General features: G+C 30.4%; 3 protein-coding genes and 1 long non-coding RNA gene across 7 annotated transcripts; 2 read left to right on the top strand and 2 right to left on the bottom strand.

Annotated features, from left to right (window-relative positions):
• The first annotated feature begins 907 nt into the window (after nt 1–907).
• LOC143193464 (uncharacterized) lies at nt 908–11,237 on the top strand. Its single transcript, XM_076399684.1, has 6 exons — nt 908–1,123; nt 2,736–2,860; nt 6,318–6,484; nt 8,930–9,127; nt 9,188–9,374; nt 10,984–11,237. Exons 1-6 carry the CDS (start codon nt 983–985, stop codon nt 11,201–11,203), a joined length of 1,038 nt encoding a protein of 345 aa, XP_076255799.1. The 5' UTR covers nt 908–982; the 3' UTR covers nt 11,204–11,237.
• LOC143193465 (uncharacterized) lies at nt 4,682–5,322 on the bottom strand. The gene is made up of 4 exons (XR_013005030.1): nt 5,185–5,322; nt 5,049–5,138; nt 4,871–4,994; nt 4,682–4,817 (listed from the first exon to the last, which is right to left on the bottom strand). It is a non-coding gene; the product is annotated as an uncharacterized LOC143193465 (long non-coding RNA).
• LOC143193462 (uncharacterized) lies at nt 11,212–15,139 on the bottom strand. Of its 4 annotated transcripts, none has more exons than XM_076399680.1 (8): nt 15,036–15,139; nt 14,063–14,215; nt 13,766–14,010; nt 13,546–13,716; nt 13,234–13,486; nt 11,938–12,191; nt 11,648–11,818; nt 11,212–11,591 (listed from the first exon to the last, which is right to left on the bottom strand). In XM_076399680.1, the coding sequence occupies exons 1-8, from the start codon at nt 15,055–15,057 to the stop codon at nt 11,229–11,231; spliced, it is 1,632 nt and encodes a 543-aa protein (XP_076255795.1). In that variant the 5' UTR covers nt 15,058–15,139; the 3' UTR covers nt 11,212–11,228. The 4 variants fall into 4 exon arrangements, with proteins under 4 accessions (XP_076255795.1, XP_076255794.1, XP_076255793.1 ...); XM_076399679.1 differs by lacking the exon at nt 15,036–15,139 and having other exon boundaries at nt 13,234–13,374; nt 13,429–13,486; nt 14,063–14,616; XM_076399678.1 differs by lacking the exon at nt 15,036–15,139 and having other exon boundaries at nt 14,063–14,622.
• A 7-nt stretch (nt 15,140–15,146) lies between these two features.
• Nucleotides 15,147–20,740, top strand: Lac (septate junction protein lachesin). The gene is made up of 8 exons (XM_076399683.1): nt 15,147–15,436; nt 15,835–16,046; nt 16,102–16,282; nt 17,032–17,223; nt 17,281–17,501; nt 17,560–17,650; nt 19,330–19,444; nt 19,608–20,740. Exons 1-8 carry the CDS (start codon nt 15,388–15,390, stop codon nt 19,627–19,629), a joined length of 1,083 nt encoding a protein of 360 aa, XP_076255798.1. The 5' UTR covers nt 15,147–15,387; the 3' UTR covers nt 19,630–20,740.
• The last annotated feature ends 84 nt before the right edge of the window (nt 20,741–20,824 follow it).

The following is a 20,824-nucleotide window of genomic DNA, read 5'->3' as shown; positions in this document are numbered from 1 at the left end:
CTTGACCGGTTTTGCTTCGTTTTCTTTTTGTTTTTGTTTTTGTCTTCGGGCACATTCCGAACGATTTTCAATCAATCCATGGTTTAAATTGATCATTTGTTGTCGGTAGCGGTCACTATTAACTGTTTCCCCAAGTTTAACAGTTCGTAATACATTACGCCACTCTGGTCCCACCAATCACACAGCGTTGTCTTGTGACCAAAGCCTTGGAGTCGATCGGACGGCTTCGCCAGGTGATAACCATGATTTTTTGTGCTTAGGGTTTTTAAAATAAATCCACTTTTCATCACCGGTCACTATTCGATGCAGAAATTATTTCCGATCATACCTTTGAAGCAGTACTTCACAGACGATTTTTAGATTTGCCATTTGCCTGTCATTTGAATTTTCCTTATTGCTTGTAATCGGTCACTAATTCTTTCTTGGGTCATATTTAACGCTTCCGCCAATTGTTTTTGAATTTGGGTTGGGTCTTCATCCAAAAACTCGCGCAGTTTCGCATATTCAAACCGTTTTCAGTCTACCAAAACTTTCTATGTCTTGCACATTGAAACCACCACTTTTGAATTTTCGAAACAAAGCCGCACATGTTTTTGAGGTTAGAGCATGTTCACCATAAGTTTCTACCAGCAAACGATGACTTTCAGCTACTTTTTTCTTTTGATTAAATAATAAAAGTACTGCGTGCCGCAAATGCACGTTTTCAGGCACGAAATTTGACATTTTCAAAAAGGTATAAATCTATGACGGTGTCCCTTTCACAAAATATAACATGTATAGTTTTGAAGCTTCTAGAATAAAACGACGTATGTGTTTAATCATCACGTTAAAATATTGCATACTTAAGCCTAGCGATATATGTTCTACAAAAACCCTCTACTGATCCACCGTATATATTATCAGTAAAGACGAACGAGATATATAAGCTGTACAAACAAGATTATTAAAGTCATTCACTTGTTATCACTATTAGTGGAGAATCATGAACTCTGTTCAGTACTCATCAAAATTAAAAGAGCTCAAATATGTAAAACTGCCAATTCCTACTATAACCGAAGGGAATCAGGTGTTAATTAAAGTAGCGTATTCGGGCATATGCGGCACAGACTTGCATATAATTGAGGTAAGAAAACCATTGATCTATTAAATAATAATATAAATTGACTGTTTACATTCTAACGATTAATATATCTAGAGGTTAACAGCAATTAGGAAAACATAAACACAGAGATATAATTAGATAATGCATGTTTTGTACAATTTTATAGTTTTGGAATGAATTTAAGAGACATTATCTATATTCATTACTACATTACTTAATTTTTTAGTGGAAAATATCAATAAACAATTAATAACAAATCAAAATTTAACAGTATTTTTTTATGCAACTGCTGCTTTTGCTTTATTATAAATTATTGTCCCAAACATTTCAATATAAATTTGTCATTACAATCCATTTTCATTAATATACTTTTACTTGAAGATTGAGTGCTCCTGGATATCGCCAGAAAATTTAAAAAATTAAAATAACAATTAAATAAATCCGAATATAAACATTATATTGCCTTTCTAACACTATAATAATTGTCCTGTTGAATAGTCCTTTTTTGTTACAATACATAACAAGTCAGTTAAAAAGTCGTCGGCTTGACACATAGATGGCGCTACTAGAATTAAATCCATATGTTTTTTAGTTAGCCCTAACCTTCAAAAAATGCGTATATAAATTTGACAGCTCATTAGTTTGTGAATTATAGCATTTTGAGTGAAACAATATTTGTTATTGTGAAAAAAATGGATAAAAGGAAATTCGCGTGTTGATAACATATTGCTTTTTGAAGGGAAAAAATACAGTTGAAGCAAAAACTTGGGGTGATACGGAGTATCGGACACTGCCTCAGGAAAATCAACCATCAATGATTGGTATGCTAAGTTTAGGCGTGGTGAAATGAGTACCAAAGACGCCCAAGATGCCAGTGAATGCAGTGGACGGTTGTTAAAAGAGGTTGTTACCGACGAAAACATTTAAAAAATCCACAAAATGATTTTGAATGACCGTAAATTGAATCAAATAGCAGACACTCTAAAGATATCAACTGAGCTTGTACATCATAATATTCACGAATATTTAGGTATGAGCTCTGTGCAAAATGGGTGCCGCATGAGCTCACTTTTGACCAAAAACAACGACGAGTTGATGATTCGGAGCAGTGTTTGAAGATGATCAAGCGTAATAAACCCGAGTTTTTACGTCGATTTGTGACAATGGATGAAACATGGCTCCATCATTTCATTCCGAAGTCTAATCTATAGTCATCCGAGTGGACTGTACATGATGAACCCGCTTCCAAAGCGTGGGAAAACGCAACTGTCGGCTGGCAAGGTTATGGCGTCTGTATTTTGGGATGTGCTAGGAATAATTTTTATTAACTACCTTGAAAAAGAAAGGACCATCAACAGCTACTATTACATAGCATTATTTGACCGTTTGAAGGACGTAATCGTCCAAACTGAGGCTTATTTTGAAGCAAAGGACAAATCGTACTATAAAAATGGTATCGAAAAGTTGGAGGGTCGCTAGTTGGAGGGTCGCTATAATCAGTATATCACCCTTGAAGGGAATTATGTTGAATAAAAAAACAAATTTTGCCAAAAAAATGTGTTTTACTATAGTAGGCCGGGGACTCTTAAATTGACCTGTTATTTTACTTATATTTTACTTTTTACTGTTTTAGGGAGAGTTTCCGTGCAGTGAAAATGCAGTCACTTTAGGACATGAATTTTCCGGAATTGTTGTCGATTGCGGAAAAGATGTAAAAAATGTCCGCAAAGGCGATCGGGTTGCTATAGATCCAAATGAGTAAGTAAGTAAGATAATACTATAAAAGAAAAAATACTTTGTTATTTGTTCACTTATCTCTATCATTAATATTTTCATTAATATTGCCTATGACGTATCTGTGATTCGAAGGTCAACAAAAACATTAAATAATTCCACTACTCTAATATGGAAACGTAATAAACTTATATCTAAACAAGACACGCCTTAATAACCTAATTTTAGTTTATTTTAAAACCAACAACAAAATTGATTAAGTTCTGGGATTTTTTTTATAGAAATATAGCTCATTTAAAATTAAATGAAAAAAAGTTGTTTTTAAAAATATAATCCATCGTTTACTACAACTTTTCTTATATTTCCTCGAAATTCATGAATAATTTTTTTGACCCCCCAATCCTTATAAAAAGTGAACTCCTACCCCAACAAGGCATGTACCATTACTCGTCAAAGTACTGTACCGTACACTGTACTTTACTGAGTACTCAATTAAGTGCAGGATACATATAGTCGATCCAAAGTATGATGACAATTTATGAGGTCAAAACGTCGCAATGTTGTCGCACCAACTCTGAGTTTTAATTTATTTTGGCTTTGACAAAATTCTAGTCTAAGTAAAATAATGAAACAAATATGTTATTTTAACATTATAGTACATCTAATGTATATATTATCGAATAATTTACACTACAGTTAATTATACAGCCACAATAGTCTATAGGTTAGAGCTGTTTTATTATATTTGCATTGAACTCTTTTCCACACCACCCATGAGGTAGAGTTTTAGGCGCGTTTTTTTTTTTGTAGTGGTATCCCCTGGAGGCCTAATCCACCTAATTAACAATTGTATATCCAAGTAATGTATTTTACTGTCATTAGATTGCATCATACCTTTTTACGTTTAGCTCTTGTTTCCTTCGATGGTGTGTTTCCTTATCATGTCATTTCAATATCACGTTATATTTTTATTTGTTCTGTTACTACCAGTGTACACTTGATAAAATTAATCACTAATTTTTCCTTAATGTGTTTATCATATCTACAAAACAGGTAGTATTCATCCTTTCCTCATACATTCTAACCTAGTGATCATGTATAATTTTGAACAATTAAACAATTATCTATACACATAAATCGTTCACAATCTACAATACAACTTCCTACACTTATCGTATATTAATTATATACTCAACTTTAGTTGTTTCCACTGTGTTATCACTGTCTTGAAAATTGCCATTGAATCATAATCCCACATTCAGAAAGTTTAATTCAAGTGAATAACTAAGCTGTTAATTTCCAATTTATCTAACATTTGTTCACGATTTCATCTTTTGTCAATTTCTTCTTCAATGTGTCAAATTCATACAAACCAAAGGTGTTATTAACCACTCCAACTCAACAATTCAATGTTATGACTAATAATACTTTTTTATAACATTATTAGATACGCTTAGTACAATCTTAATTTACAATTAATTTATTACTATTTTTCATTTGTACTTGGATTGACTCACAAGCAAGACGAGTGCGAGAAAATACATCAATATGTATTCCTCAATTATAAAATTATAATAACTTATAGCTATAGTTTACTCTAGCTATAGGTATACACTTTATATAAGTTCGTATGGTTTGGTTCGCTTCAATCTCCTGACATCCTGCGCGTTGTTCAGCAGTTGTATTGCTTCCACGTTAGTATGATTCAGTAATCTTCTTTCGTGTTTCAAGGCGATATCTTGGATAATTTCGCAAATCCATTTGATTTGTATATCATCGTGCAGTTCTTCGTTAGTTACGTAGCGATAGGCATTGGTAATCAATCGAAGAGCCTTGTTTGGACAGCGTTGTATGACTAGTTGATTTGCATTTGTTGTGCAACCCCATATTTGCACCCTATACGTCCAAATTGGCTTTATAATTGTCTTATAGAACAACCCCTTTCATGTTAGATCAAGTTGAAAGTATCTTCCGACTAACACTAATAATACCTAATCAATTTTTATTCCCTTTTATCACCTTTTTTCTGTTTACCTTTTTATGTCCCATTCTGAAATACCCATGTCTCATCTCATATAGACAAATTGAAATAATAAGTCTTCCTTAATTTTATTATATGCCTTCAAAAATTGTATTCTTTTGAAAGCAATGTCTGGAACTTCCATTAGACCGCTTTGTGGGCTGTCTCTGCACTATTTAAATCCTATATTACCTAACAGTGTATGAAATGATGTTCTACATGCTTCACAGACCATATCTCATAGCTCTAAGCTATCTATAAATACATTCGAGACAGTCTCTTCTGAAATAATTGTATTAAATTATGTTGATATTGAAAAACTACTCACTGTTTTTATATATATTTGGTATATTAATATATTTGATCTCTGCTAAAGCTAACACAAAAATGATCTTGATTCGTCACCCGCTTCGTTTTCTGTTTGGAATCTAAGGTTATATTTTTTCTCTTTTTTTGAGATATTTTAGTGACCGTGCCCATACCAATATTCGGTGCAGCTACACACGCTAAAAATACTTTCAATAAAAACCGTCGCAACTTGCATTATATCTCTTTTTAACTGGAATAAAATGAGAAGGATTACGAATTTACGAATTTACAAATTGCGGCAGGCAAAAAATTAAATATCTTGATATTTTATATCTTGATTGGATAGACTATATTTCTCAAATTAAACTACTTAAGCTATATTTAATAGTAAAACTTAAACACCATACAAGTTCGTGTGGTTTGATTAGCGCGTTTTCCAGTAGTTGTATTGCTTCCATGATGCTGTAATTTAGCTAAACTTCGTGGTTTAAAGCGCTTTGGTTTTCTAGCAGCGTTGTATTGCTAGTCGCTTTAATGCTTTAGTGCAACCTCATATTTAAACTTCATGATATCCAACAGACTGTAATTGATCGATAAACCAATATCTTTGATACCAGTACAGTTTTCTTTTATATCGATTCTGGACTTTTCATCTTTTTATTTAACGTGATGCTTCCAATTTGCTATCAATGTGGATGGCGAGATATTTCGCCGATTTTCCTTGGGAACTTTTCCTGGGGCGCATCTCTCACGTGATATATTAAGGTTGCAATAATTTCGCCCCAAAGTAAAATTAGCACTGACAGATTTCGAGCTATTAAATTGTATTTTCCAATCTCCAGTCCATTTGTGAACCTTGTTGCATACCGCTAGTAGTTTTTCTATAGCTTTAGGTAGAGATGTTTATTTTGCCATAATGACGCTCTATAAAAAACCCAAGTGACTTTGCAACTGATGCTGATAATTCGTCGGGCTTTGGAATTGTAGATCAATTACACAATAGTAGAACAATTTTACTCTGAATCACAATTTTATATATTTTAAGATATCTTTGAACATTTAAATTGTTAAAAAAGTAATAATTTGGATATAGGGTGGAGTAAAAGCAATATTAACTATCTAAAGTTAATTAATTATTTAACTGATTTTCAGAGGTTGCAGATGTTGTGATCATTGTCATTCAGGTACCCCGCACTATTGCGATATAGGTGGTATAAATAGCACCATCGGGATACACAGGCATGGCGGATGGAGCACGTACGCTCTTGTACCAATGCACTCAATCCAAAAATTACCAGGCTCTGTCTCATTGGAACAAGGTATTTTAATTATAATAGATTAATTTCGATACAATTGTTTTACATGAGAGAGTTTTTATAAGATCAATAAAATTTACGAGTAAAAAAACTCGAAGTAAATGATATAAAGCACAATATTATTTTGTTACAAGATGAATAAATTAATTAGCACTTAAGTAATTTAAGATTATCATTTTTTTATGAATTACATCTTATATTAGATATGCTTAGTACAATCTTAATTTACAATGAATTTATTACTACTATTCTGTTGTACTTGCATTAATACACTAAGAAGACGAGTACGGGATTAATACATCAGTATGTATTTCCCAAGCTAAAAAAAATAGTCTGCTTAAGCTAAAGTTTTTTATTAATCTCCTAGAACGTCAACAATCTGCCCGTGGGCAATATTATTATATGATTTCAATTATATAATATAACCATCCTGGCATGTAGAAGATCACTTCAGTAAGTGATCTGCTGTACAACTTATAATCTAAATCTTATTCTAGATACTATTCTAACTTATTTTAAAGTCTATCCTAAATTATACTAAAAACTGTTCTAGCTTATTCTAGAGATTATTAAATCTCACTATATGTGTCTATTAATTAGTTCGTATGGTAGTTTGCATTTGAGTATATGCACTACACTGTCATCGCGAAGCTAAAGTTAGAAATACACTTATACACTAAACAAATTGGTGTGGTATGATTCGTTTCAATCTTCTAATTTCTTGCGTGTTGTCTAGCAGCTGTATTGCTTCCACGTTACTGTGTTTAGCAACCTTATTTCATGTTTTGACCTTGTAGCTTCAGCTGGGATACTTTTACCCGAACTTCACTTAAATATACCAAGAACCGCTTTGCGTAACTGCGATACGATTTTCGATTCATCATCATTAGTTGAATAAATTCAAAAGAGAACAAAGTTTTAAACAAAAAACTATTTGTTTAACTTTAAATACTGTTTTATTTAACAGAAAGAAGAAGTGACTAGTTGAACAGCGATACAAAGCGACACTGAGAGTCTAACAGGTTAATTGAAAAGTCCCCGGACTACCATAGTAAAATACATTTTTTGGCAAAATTAGTTTTTTTTATTAAACATAATTCCCTTCAAGGGTGACACACTGATTATAGCGACCCTCCAACTTTTCGATATTTTTGTAGTACGATTTGTCCTTTGCTTCAAAATAGGCCTCAGTTTCGATCACCTCTTAATTCGACGAAAATTTCTTCCCAGCGAACATTCTTTTGAGATCTGAGAACAGGAAATAGTCGCTGGAATCGCTAGCAGATGAGGAAGAAATTCGAAGCCCAATTCATTTTTTCATATTCATTTTTGCCATCGTTTTCACTGACTTGTGACACGGTGCATTGTCTTGGTGAAGCAGCACTTTCTTTTTCTTCAAATGCGGCCGTTTTTCGGCGATTTCGTCCTTCAAACGGTCCAATAACGCTATGTAATAGACGCTGTTGATGGTCCTTCCTTTTTCAAGGTAGTTTAAAAATACAGACGCCATAACCTTGCCAGCCGACTGTTGCGTTTTCCCACTCTTTGGAGCGGGTTTATCGTCTGCAGTCCACTCCAATGATTGTCGATTGGACTTCGGAGTGAAATGATGGAGTCATGTTTCATCCATTGTCACATATCGAAGCAAAATCTCGGGTTTATTACGCTTGATCATCTTCAAACACTATTCAAATACGAATCATCAACTCGTCGTTGTTTTTGGTCAAAAGTGAGCTCGCGCGGCACCCACTTTATACAGAGCTTTCTCATACCCAAATATTCGTGAATGATATAATGTACACGTTCAGATGATATCTTTAGAGTGTCTTGCTTTAGCTGCATCTTGCTTTCATTCAGTTTCAATTTACGGTAATTCAAAATCATTTTGTAGATTTTTTTAATGCTTTGGTCGGTAACATCCCCTTTTTCTCTCATTTCATCACGTCTAAACTTAGCATACCCATCCTTAATGGTTGATTTTCCCGGGGCAGTGTCCGGAAACTCGGCATCAAGCTAAGTTTTGCTTCAACTGTATTTTTTTCCTTCAAAAAGCATATATTTTATCAACACGCGAAATTCCTTTTTATCTATTTTCTTTCACAATAACAAAAGTTGCTTCACTCAAAATGCTATAATTCACAAACTAATGATTCGACAACTGTGAAATTTATACACGCATCTTTTGAGAATTAGGGCTAACTAAAAAACATATGGATTTAATTCTAGTAGCGCCATCTATGTGTCAGGCCAGGGACTTTTCAATTGATCTGTTATTAGAAAACTAACTAAACCGTCACATTCATTCACCATTCAGAGTGTTAAATTCTTCACTACTAAAAAGTAATTAAAGTTTTATTAGTTTTATATGTGCTCAATTTTACATATATAAAGTATTTAATAGAATAAGCACTTAAATATAAATCCTAACTAATAATTATGACTTTTTAGGAGCTCTAACTGAACCGTTGTCATGCCTTTCCCACGGCTGGGACCTATTATCGCCGGTACCTGTTGGTTCAAAAATTCTTGTAATAGGAGCAGGTATCATCGGTAATTTATGGGTTTCTTTATTGCACCTTCAAGGCCACAGAAATGTGACCGTTTCCGAACCCAATCTCGACAGACTTAACTACACTCGCAACTTAGGTACTAAACTTGCTATTATTTCATCGTCATTAATCTATAAATAAAATTATGTTTCTCTAGATACTGGATACGACCTGTTAACTCCTTCTCAATTAAAAATTAACAAGCAAAATAATCCTAATTATCACTTCGACGTGGTAATTGATTGTAGCGGATTTTGTCCAGCAATTGAAGAGGGTTTAAATCTTCTCGGTAAAGGCGGAAAACTATGTTGTTTTGGAGTAGCACCTCCTCATGGTACAATAAAGTAAGTACTTATGTCATAATAAGAACTTTAGTTGTTTATTAAGAGCTTACATGTAAGCTGTTCTGATCATTTTTCATTTAAAAAAAGGCACTTATCGAGAAAAATCGTTAATTTCTGTTAATCAACATAATTTGCATTACTTTCGGTGTCATCTCTCTGGAAATATAGCAATACCGTATCAAAGCAACGATGTCGGTTTCGCAGTTATTCAGAAGATTCTGATGTCTGGTAAGTAAGCGAAACTTTCCATTCGAGCTCCAACACACAACTCTTGTAAGGTTTGACCGAGCGTTGTGCTTGCTAATGGATAATTTTGCGTCTGTTACTCGCTATTGTTATTCTTTTTCGCAAATAATGCTTTGTCTAGTTCCTCAAAGGACACCGATAGATATGTGCAGTAATAATTTCGTTCAGTTTTAGAAGCTCGTAATATACTACACCTTACTGACCTCACTATATGCTTAGCAACACTTTATAACTATAAATATTCCGCTTCGATGTCAATGTGGTTGATTCCTCTGAGCTAACTCCTGGCTGCGCTTATGATATTCGTAGTAGATCTACCATCCATCACCAGTCACAATACGCTGCAGAAAACTCTTCATTTTCTGTCAGGCAAGCAATAAAACCGCAATGTTGAAACGGTACGAAATGTAATTTTCAACCCAACTTTGGATCTTTTCCGGGAATTTAAGCTGGAACTGAGATATGTCGGAGCAGCATCACTATGGGTTTCTAAAAGTATTTAATGAGCCTGGGCAACAGATTTTTTCAAATAAAGAAACTTATTACCTTGCATTAGGGATACAGAAAAAATACTGATATTTTTGGCCGACATATCAATATTTTTCTAAGCTGATATTTTTCGATATTTTTTTCAAAAAAATAAAATAAATATATTTCTATATATATATATATATATATATATATATATATATATATATATATATATATATATATATATATATATATATATATATATCTCCGGTATATCAATATTTTTAAAAAAATAACGAAATCGATATTTTTCTCGGTGGCCGACACCCCTACCCTGCATACAGTGAATATATATTATTGCTGAACAAAATATATACAAGCGCCTAATGACTATGAGTAAATATTAGGAAATATAGCGCACACTGCCAAATGAATAATGCCGAAAAGAATAAATTGTGTTAACCCAATTCATGTAAAATTTTATCAAATGTCAAAATTCATAACACCGAAAATTTGCAAATTACGGTCACAACTCCAGGAAAACCTTTTTTTTTTCATTTTAGATACTCATTTGTATTTATATAGATAATTAGTATTGGTTTGTTCTCAATCGATCTGTAAATCTAGGCAGACCATGGAATACTAAAAAAATACACTTAAGACATTCACGGACATTCCTAAAACTCCGTATAAATCTTTAAAAATGTATGCTTTAGGTACTGATTTCTATTTACATAGATAATTATTATTGAGTATTCTCAAATCAATCTTTATATAATACGTACAGACACTGCAATGACTGAAAAAATTTAAAATCAATAAATACATCAGCGATTAGTTTAGTTAATTATATACTTTCTACATGCAACCAACGCATTTTTTTCTTTTCTAGCGTTTCGCCATACCAACTTTACTTAAAAGAAATATCCATAATTGCTGTTAATGTCAATCCGTACAGTACCATAAAGTCAGTTGGGTTCATAGAAGCTCTAGGAGACAGATATTTAAATTACAAGAAACTGGGAGTGGAAGTATTCTCATTAAACGATTATCAGAAAGCTATACAGCTACTTAAAGCAGGTAAAATTGCAAAGGCTGTTTTCAAATTATAAACACCAACATAAATAAAGTGTATATTTACGAGAATGTTTTTGTTTTAATGCCATCTATATCACACCCATAAACTTGAACAATATCACTTGCACATTTTATACCGAGCTGAATACAGACGTCCAGTTCGGATCCCTTTACAAATTCAGCTAAAAATCCCCCTGCAAAAGCGTCTCCTGCACCTGTTGTGTCTATTACATTTTCAACATATGGAACTGGGTAATATTTAAACTTCGAATGGTAATATGAAACTATTTGTTCAGAACCATTTGTTACAATTAAAATTTTTCCGCCTCCGTCGATGGAAGGTAAAATATCTTTAAGTAAACTCTCTATATCATTTTCAGCAGCTTGAGGTGTATCAAATATATTAGCTACTGTTCTATATTCCTGTATAAAAGGGAAAATATTAACAAACATATTCAATAAAACCAATTTTAACTTACCTCCTCATTTCCAATAACAACATCTGAAATTTTAAGCAAATAAATAGAATCCTCTATATATTTTTGTAAAATATAAATAGCGCCTAAATTAATAATAATCTTCTTCTGATTTTTATAAAAGTGCTCTGCTATTTCCTTAACTTGTTTTGAAAAAGAACCAAGAGAAAATGTCTACAAGAAATTTAAAAAAACTTATAAAAAAAATTTACTTATTTATGTAAATGCTACCAGTCTAAATGTTAAATAAAACAGTTTTACTCTTACAAATAAAGAATTTAATTAAAACTTACAGGTGCATAAAAAAACGAAGACTTTTTTATGATGTCTTGCAGATTATCGGAAAATTCTAGACGTAAGGCTTGTACATCTAGATTGTTTTTTGAAATTAAAAGAGAATTTGTAAGGAGAGATCTTTGTTTCCCATTATCTGAAACTAATACAGCACACTGAACAGTATCATTCTGTTCGAAAAAGTAAAAATTAATATCTTCTTTAATTAATTGATCCTTGATTAAATATCCTAATCTATCACTTCCTATTAGTCCTAGAACAAAAAATAAAAATTTATATATATATATATATATATATATATATATATATATATATATATATATATATATATATATATATATATATATATATATATATATTATAAGATTTCACCTATATAAAAACACTCTCCACGATCTTTGGACGCCCATTTAAAAACTCGTAATGTATTAGTAACACTACCACCAGGAATATATTTCGGATTCAATTGTAAAATCTTATTAAAAATATCTGTTTCTTTTTCTGTTGCTTGGTTAGCTCCATTAATAGGTAAATTGTAAAATGATAAAAATTCTTTGTTGACTGATACAACCACATCAACTATAGGTTTTCCAATGCTGAGCAACATCGTACGGACAAACAGTAACTAAGTAGCTGTTTTGCTTTAGTAAATAAAAGTGATTGTCATTTGTTAATGATTATCTTATTTGTTTTATGTTATGTTAATTGCGCAATAATCTTAATGTTGTAATAACATAAGTTACATTCAATTTCGCATACTTTATTGAACATAATAAATTCATGCTACAATTAATAATAATGCTCGATTAGTATATGATATAAAATCGAAATACATTGATTGTGATAAAAGAATAATCATTCACAAATGTCTGAATTAAGGCGATAATATTACTATTTATTTGTTATCATAATATTAACGGATGCACGGAGCAGTGTTGCCACGAGAACAGACGTATATTTAAAGTTTACACGCTGAAAAGATCTTTTTAAAACAAATAAAGTGTTCTTTCTTATAATTTAAATAGCATCTCGAAAAAAAAATAGATATAAAATTCTAATAATTCGCAAAGAGATATTCAGATATACTTTAGAAAATAATCAGATTATGCCTCAAAGTATATCTGGTTGCCTTAATTTAGATAATTAAATACAATTTTATGAATTATATATATATGTATATTTCAATTACACAATTTAACCATATGACATTCGATTATCAAAATCACAGCCAATGCATTGAATAATAGTTCGGGCGCACCATATACCACATTTGATGCAATCTTCTAAAGCTTCACCTTCAATATACTTCGCCAAAAATCCTCCAGCAAAAGCATCACCTGCACCATTAGTATCAATGATATTTTTAACGGACTTGACATTAAAATATTTAAATAATTTATTATGATAGACCAGAACTGGTTTTGATGCTCTGGTAACTAAAATTAATCGATTAAAACTGCTAAAAAATAGATTATCCAGTTCTTCAATACTGCCTTCTAAATTTTGGGATTTGTCTATACCATTAACTGCAGCAAGGTTTAAATATTCCTAAAATATTTTCATTTTAAAATTTAAATATAATTATATATTAAATTTATTTTGGATACCTCTTCATTTCCTATTATAACATTAGCATTTTCATACAAGTACTTTACATTTTCTAGATATATATTAATTATGAAAGTTGCTCCCAAGTTCACAATAATTTTTTTGTTACATTCTTTAAAATAGTTTATTATACTTCTCGTTACATCAACAGAGATGCCCAAAAAAAATGTCTACAACTTAGATGCAATTAAATAGTAATAAAATAATTTCACAACATACAGATATATAAACAAAGCTGGACTGTGTCATTTTATCTTGTAAAATATTATTTTGTAGATCCTTGCTAGAAAATAACTTAGATGCTCCTAAATCTGTAATTAAAGATCTATGCTTTCCATTATCAGAATTTAGAACAATACACTTTCCAGTTTCTTCTAAATCAGTAGTCACTAAATAACAATCCACATTTTCCTCTTTCAACTTATTTGAAATCTTTTCACCATAAACATCATTACCAACTACACCTATAACTCAAATGTTAGGCCTAAGTTCATTTATATTTCTTTTAACAATTACCAACAAAAATGACATGTCGATCCTTAGAAATCCATTTAGCTATGCGAGCAGTGTTTGTTATACTTCCTCCAGGTGAGTAAGTTGGATTTAAGTCTAATATTTCCTTAACAAGTTCTTCATTATGCGGTTGTGCACGAATAGCTCTATCTGCCTCTATATTATATTTTGTCAAAAATTCGTTTTTTACTTGAACTGTTATATCAATTAAAGGGCTTCCAAAACAAATAAGCATTTTTCTATTTAATATAATACAGAGTATAAATCTATTTATTTATAATTTCATCTGCTTATGGTACCATTAAGTATACTCTTGAGATTTATGCACACCATATATTTTGTGGATAACACAGCCTGTTACACACAATCAATTACTTTCTTCCTTTTGAATTAGGAAGCAACAAAACTACTAATTTTTAATTATATTCTTTGGCCATAAACAAATATTAGAATTAACATTTTTTCATTATTTCCCAATTAAGTTTTCAATAACTATATTTTAGAACAATGTTATTTCAATATACATTTATTCAAAGCTATTTTTTGATATTTTTCTTTAGTATGTGTTTCATAGACATATGTCGAAAATATATTAAATAAGGCTATGATATTAAATAATGTAATAACATATATTATTTCTTCAATATGAGCTTATTTACTCCTTTAACAATCTCTTCATAACCAAAAATACATAAAATAAAAACTTGTTAAAAAAATATCCAAATAGACAAAATATACAGATCTTTAATTAAATATACATATGAAATTTACAAATACAAAGAATGCATACTGATATCGACAATTATTATATAGGTTTTGCTGTGGCCTGGGGGTTGTATTACCATCATATGTTAAAAATATATAAATTTAAAAACATTTCAAGGTCACTTTTAAAACTATTTAATTATGTGGCAATATCATTTTCCTACCTTTCAAAAATTTGTTCAAATTCTTCAAAAATTTCTAATATACCTACCTATAAAAATTTTAGTAGACATCAAAAATCCAGTGGACCAGTGGTATCCAGTGTAAATTTTAATACAAACTGCTTATTTGGGTGTTTATAATTAGATTTATAAGTTGCCTATATACAAGACGTAACTATTATATCTTTTTATTTAAGATAAATGCATTTATTATCATATATCTTGCATACATATTCATTAAGATTCCGATAAGATATTCATTGTAATGATTAGAACATTTAAAAATTTGAAAATTGTACAGGTTGTTATTTACTGTTGGCATCATTGCTGGGTGGGAGGTAATGTTGAAGGTGCTGTAAACAAAACCGACAAATAAAAAGACATAAACGAAGCACCTGAAACATGGCGAACGCTATTGTTTTGTTTGTACTATCAATTTTTGTGGGAACAGGTATGTAAATACAATTTATTTTAAATACGTTAAATATACCCACATATTTTAAGGCATAAACACTTTTTTTTAACTATCTTGTATTAAAATAAGTTAAAGTTACGTCTAATAATATAAACGGTTCTTAAGTTTCTAAACCCTGATATATTTAGTTATTTAAAGATAATATATATAATATAAAATTATTCATCATGGCATTAGAGTTTTTTAAGTACCATGTTTGGATTATGGATTTATTAAAATAAATTAAAAAGGTGTATCCTGTTAATGAATATTTAGAGCGGTCGTTATTAGTGATTCATATTTTAAATATTTACCGTTACATTTGAGAAATATATTACTTATTTTATTTTCTTTCCTATTTTCTATATTTGTAATTAATACTTGGTTTATTATAGTTGTTTGTCAAAGATCACCAACAATTTCCTACATTTCTCAGACACAGATTAAAGATATAGGAGGAACTGTAGATTTATCATGTTCCGTTCAATACACATCGAAATATCCAGTAATATGGATGAAAGTCGACAAAGGCGGAAACAGCTTACCACTTTCCACTGGTAGTTCATTGATCATACCTGATTCCAGGTTTGCTCTTCGTTATGATCCAGTTAGTTTTACACATATTGACTTTAATTTATTTTACGTAATGTTTCACTTTTTAGACAAGTTCTACATATTTATTACAAATTAAAGACATTCAAGAAACAGATGCTGGCACTTACTCTTGCCAAATTATTATTTCACCTAGTAGTATAGTAAGTGCAGAAGTTGAGGTTCAAGTTCGTAGGGATCCCTTTATATCTGACAACTCAACTAGATCTGTAGTTGTATCAGAAGGGGAAGGTAAGTGTTGCAAATATAAATTATATTATTAGCACAAAGTATTTCAAATTATAATCTAATTATTTGTGTTAATTTTTGAGCATTGAAATGTCTACATTTTCATTTAAAACATTAAAAATCATAGCTAGTTTAAGATTTTTGATATTTAGTATATTTTCAAATATATATTTTGCCACATTTACTTCTATTTCTATACATTTAAATTATATAAACTTCATATTGATATGAATCAAGGGTATTCATGCATAAATTAAATGGGGTTGTCTGTAAACATTTCCTTTTACATGTTACGGGAAATTTATGGTAATGTGATTTTTTTTAACAAAAATTATATTAATCTCAGTATAATTTCTCTGTTTTCACTTTTTTAAATAATTTATGTTATATTAATTATGTAGATACTATGGTTTTCCATTGGTATATATAAAAATACCTTAATTTTTATTTTATAAGCTCTCAGAAAGAATAAATAGTAAAAAAACTAATTATAAACATGGAGGAATATGTTTATATATCATTACAACTTAAAAGTTGCATGCAAAAGGAAATGTCCTTACATTATTTAGCTTCAGTTGGATTTCAGGTATTATCTGAAAGATTATCTGTTTTTGAAAATAATTGTATGAAACCAAGTTGTCACCATAAAATGTGTCATAAAACAGCTATACATTTTTTTTCTTAGTGAAATACAAGACTTGCAATACTTGAAATACTTGCAAGATACTTTAAGTGTTCAAATTCTTTTACAGCTGTACAAATGGAATGTTATGCTGGTGGGTTTCCACAACCAGGAATTTCCTGGCGTCGAGAAAATAATGCAATACTACCAACTGGTGGATCAATCTATAAAGGATCAATTTTAAAAATTAAATCTATTCGTAAAGAAGATCGTGGCACCTACTATTGCATAGCGGAAAATGGCGTAGGGCGAGTAGCCAAACGTATGTACTAGGAACAAATAACATTATCTGAGTTTTAATCATGTAACTTTATTTCAGGTAATATTGCGGTGGAAGTTGAATTTGCGCCTGTGGTAACGGTATCTAAACCCAGGTTGGGCCAAGCTTTACAGTATGATATGGATTTGGAATGTCACGTGGAATCTTATCCCCCACCAGCCATGAGGTGGGAAAAGGATGGTATTACTTTATCAAATAATCAGCATTATGAAATATCAGATTTTGCTACTCCTGATGGATTTACTGATACCACTCTGAGGGTTAGTATTAAAACAATTGCCATCAGTTGATTTAGCAAATATAATTTGTTTTATATAGGTTGTAACGATTGAAAAAAGGCAATACGGCCAATATACCTGTAAAGCAGCAAACAAATTGGGAACCTCAGAAGCTCAAGTAGAATTATTTGGTAAGATATTTGGAAAATGATTATAATCTGTATAGTTTATAACTTATTATGATTTTTAAATTGCATGACTCAAACTGTATTATTTTAATTGTGTCTTATATATAATTGTGATAATTTTTATTTGTTTAGACTCTGTTATATAATTTAATGTTTTCTTAATTTGTATGAATGAACTCGAAAAATCATTATTTTAATTCAATATAATGAGATTTTGTTAATCCGAAAATTGAATAGCCTGAGACCATATGCCGGATTTGGCATTTCCGTCGAAATTTTTGTTATTTGATGACGCGGGAGTATCAGTTTTCAGAATTATGCATCTGGTTTAGTTTGATCAACAGATGTTATTCCACCATTCTGGTGGATGTTCAGTTAGTTCATATAAAATAATGCAAGAAGCCAGGACTGTCGATAAGATCCGACCTTACGTGTTGTACTTGCTTGCTTTTGTTGTATTTACTTGCCCCTAGACTTTAATGTTGGCATAAAGTTCATATTTTTAAGAATGTTTTTAAACTGATATTCCCACTACAGGACATTACCGGAGATTGATTTTATCCTATTTTACAAAAAGAGCTGTTTTCCGACACTTACAATTTTATCATTTGATCGTGTTTTATATGCAAAGTTGCGTGATTAGGTAATATTTTCTCGTTATATAAATTTAGAGCAAAAAAACTGAGAAAAAGTAATTAACTTTTTTCTTATACCTGCATAGAAAGTTAACAATCTGTGGAACATTCTAGGTGTAAAGCTAGCGTTATTCGTTTATTCAATCAAAAGTTGTTCTTGCTGTTTGAAAACGGGGTTTCCAAATGACTATTCCCGTCGTAAAATGCCTTTTACTTCCGAAAATAGTGTAAGAATTGTGAACGACCAACTGTGAATACATCTCAATACATTTCTTTTAAATACTCTAAACCTTATTAACACTAATTTTAAGTTATTTAAGCGATGAAAAGTGGATCGCATAATGAATCTAAGTGTTTAATGGAATTAGAAAAGAATTGTTGTCATGAGCTACTTGAACCTGGCCAAACCACTAATTCGACTCTCTGCTGTAAACAACTAATGCAATTGAAACAGACAGTCACACAAATTTAGTGAATTTGGCTTAAATTGAGAAAGATTGGTCTAGCTGTTCTGGTGCATCCTTTATATAAACCAGATCTTGCCCAGTTACCATTTGTTCTTATCAGAGCAAAGCTGACTTCAAAAGAGACATACAAATCTTATGATTTTGCTAAGAAAATGGCGAAAGGTCCATTGATCAAAATGACACATATATGAGAGCATATTAGACTATGAAACAATTAACAAATTAAGCTAATTAAAAAAGATGAAGTTATATCTTTAGCCAATCCATTATTTAATTAAAGCTGGCTCATGTAACATATCTTATTTGTTTATTCAAAGTAAATATTTTCCTCCTTATTTTGATGAAATCGATAATATAGCATCAAGAGTAGATTCACTTGGACTTAATAAATCAATCAGATTTTGAAGATCTTATGATGAATTAACTCAGACCACTACTAAGTTCGCTTATAATATTTACGTTTCGAAAAAAGTAATTTCAGGTGACATTTAGTTACCAAGATTAGCACCTTATATTTTTACAAACATTTGTTTTGTATGCATTTTGCTGTAGTTTAGAATTTTGCTTTGTTTGTGTGTAGAATCCATCATTCCTGTTTGTCCCCCGGCCTGTGGTTCTAGCCAATATGGAAATGCTGCTACATTATCAACGAGTACTGCCGCTATCACTATAGCTATTATCATGTTTATGTACAGGTAAGAATTTTTATTCAGATACATTTGTGTAGGCATGGTACTGCTATGTTTATTTGTTGTGCCTAAACACATATTTTAGAAAAACTTAGATTTTATATTATTTTCAGTAAGCTTTACTATAGCCCTAGCATTTTTATATTTGTAATTTGTTTTTTATTTGCAGAAATTTCAACTCCCAACATTAACTATCCAGGATTGATTTGGCTTAATAAAGGTAGAAATATCCATCCAACATATATCTGCATATTTCTTCTACCTTTGTTAACGTTTTCCTAGGAAATTTTACATTTTGAAAGTGACTGAATCTGAATAATATCATTTATGACACATTTATGGTATGCCATATTTATTATTAAAGAAATCTAATAATAAATTAATGCAAACCATACCAGTTTCTATAAATAACAAAATGCAAAGATTTTGAAAGTTTGGAAGCATGAGTAACATTTTCCAACTGACAATAATTCATTTTCTTATGTTAGTACATGATAATTATAATATCATGACCCCAAAAAAATATTAAATTAAATACTAATTGTGTTTAAATTGAGTATTATAGTTTAATTGCTTCCAAGCTTTTCACCTTTTTTTCTGAGTGATTTTCAAAGATAGCTCTTTTTGGATACTTAAAATTAACATAAGCAATATTAAGTTATTCTAGTTTACTGACAAATTTTGAGATTATTTTATTTTCTTTGAAGGCATATTTTATTGTTATTAAATAATACAGTTTAAAAATAAGATTTCAAAGAAATGTATTCTGAAAAAGTAGTCATTAATTACATTGTATTTTTCAATTGTATATATATATATACCTATTTCTCGAAAGATAGATATTCTTGAAAGGTTTCCAAAATACAATCTTAAATTTATATGATTTAATAAGATAAATACTAGTCTATTTATAAAAAATCAAATGCAGAGAAAATATTTATCTACATTCCCTGGGCAACTAATAAGTGATTTTAAAGGGATGTTAGAAGTAATTGTGAATCTCATTTTCAACTGTCTTAGGCCTAATTACATTAAATTGTTAACAACCTTTTTTGATATATTTGATTTTTTTCATATTAAACTTTTTTTTAAATAGAAATGTATATATATCTTTATGTACACTTTTACCATTATACAGGTTATTTATGATCTATTTTACTGATCTAAAAATAGTGTAATTTTATACCATATATGATATTTTGAGAGTACCTTTTAGATAATTTTAATTCGTCCAGATGTATGATTTATTATGTTGTATTTTTAATTTTTTATGGTAACTGTAATAAATTTGTTTTTATCACCCTTTGGCTTTTTTCTTCACAGTAGTACTGTTTATATGAATTATTGAATGTATAAATTTCAACACTAATTAGGTAAGTCTATCCT

Source organism: Rhynchophorus ferrugineus, unplaced genomic scaffold, assembly GCF_030347505.1.
Source record: "Rhynchophorus ferrugineus isolate W39M unplaced genomic scaffold, kcgeb_rfMv2 rfM3, whole genome shotgun sequence".
NCBI classification, from domain to species: Eukaryota; Metazoa; Arthropoda; class Insecta; order Coleoptera; family Curculionidae; genus Rhynchophorus; species Rhynchophorus ferrugineus.
The sequence above is the reverse complement of the archived record's forward strand: the minus strand, read 5'-3'. Positions and strand labels throughout refer to the sequence as shown.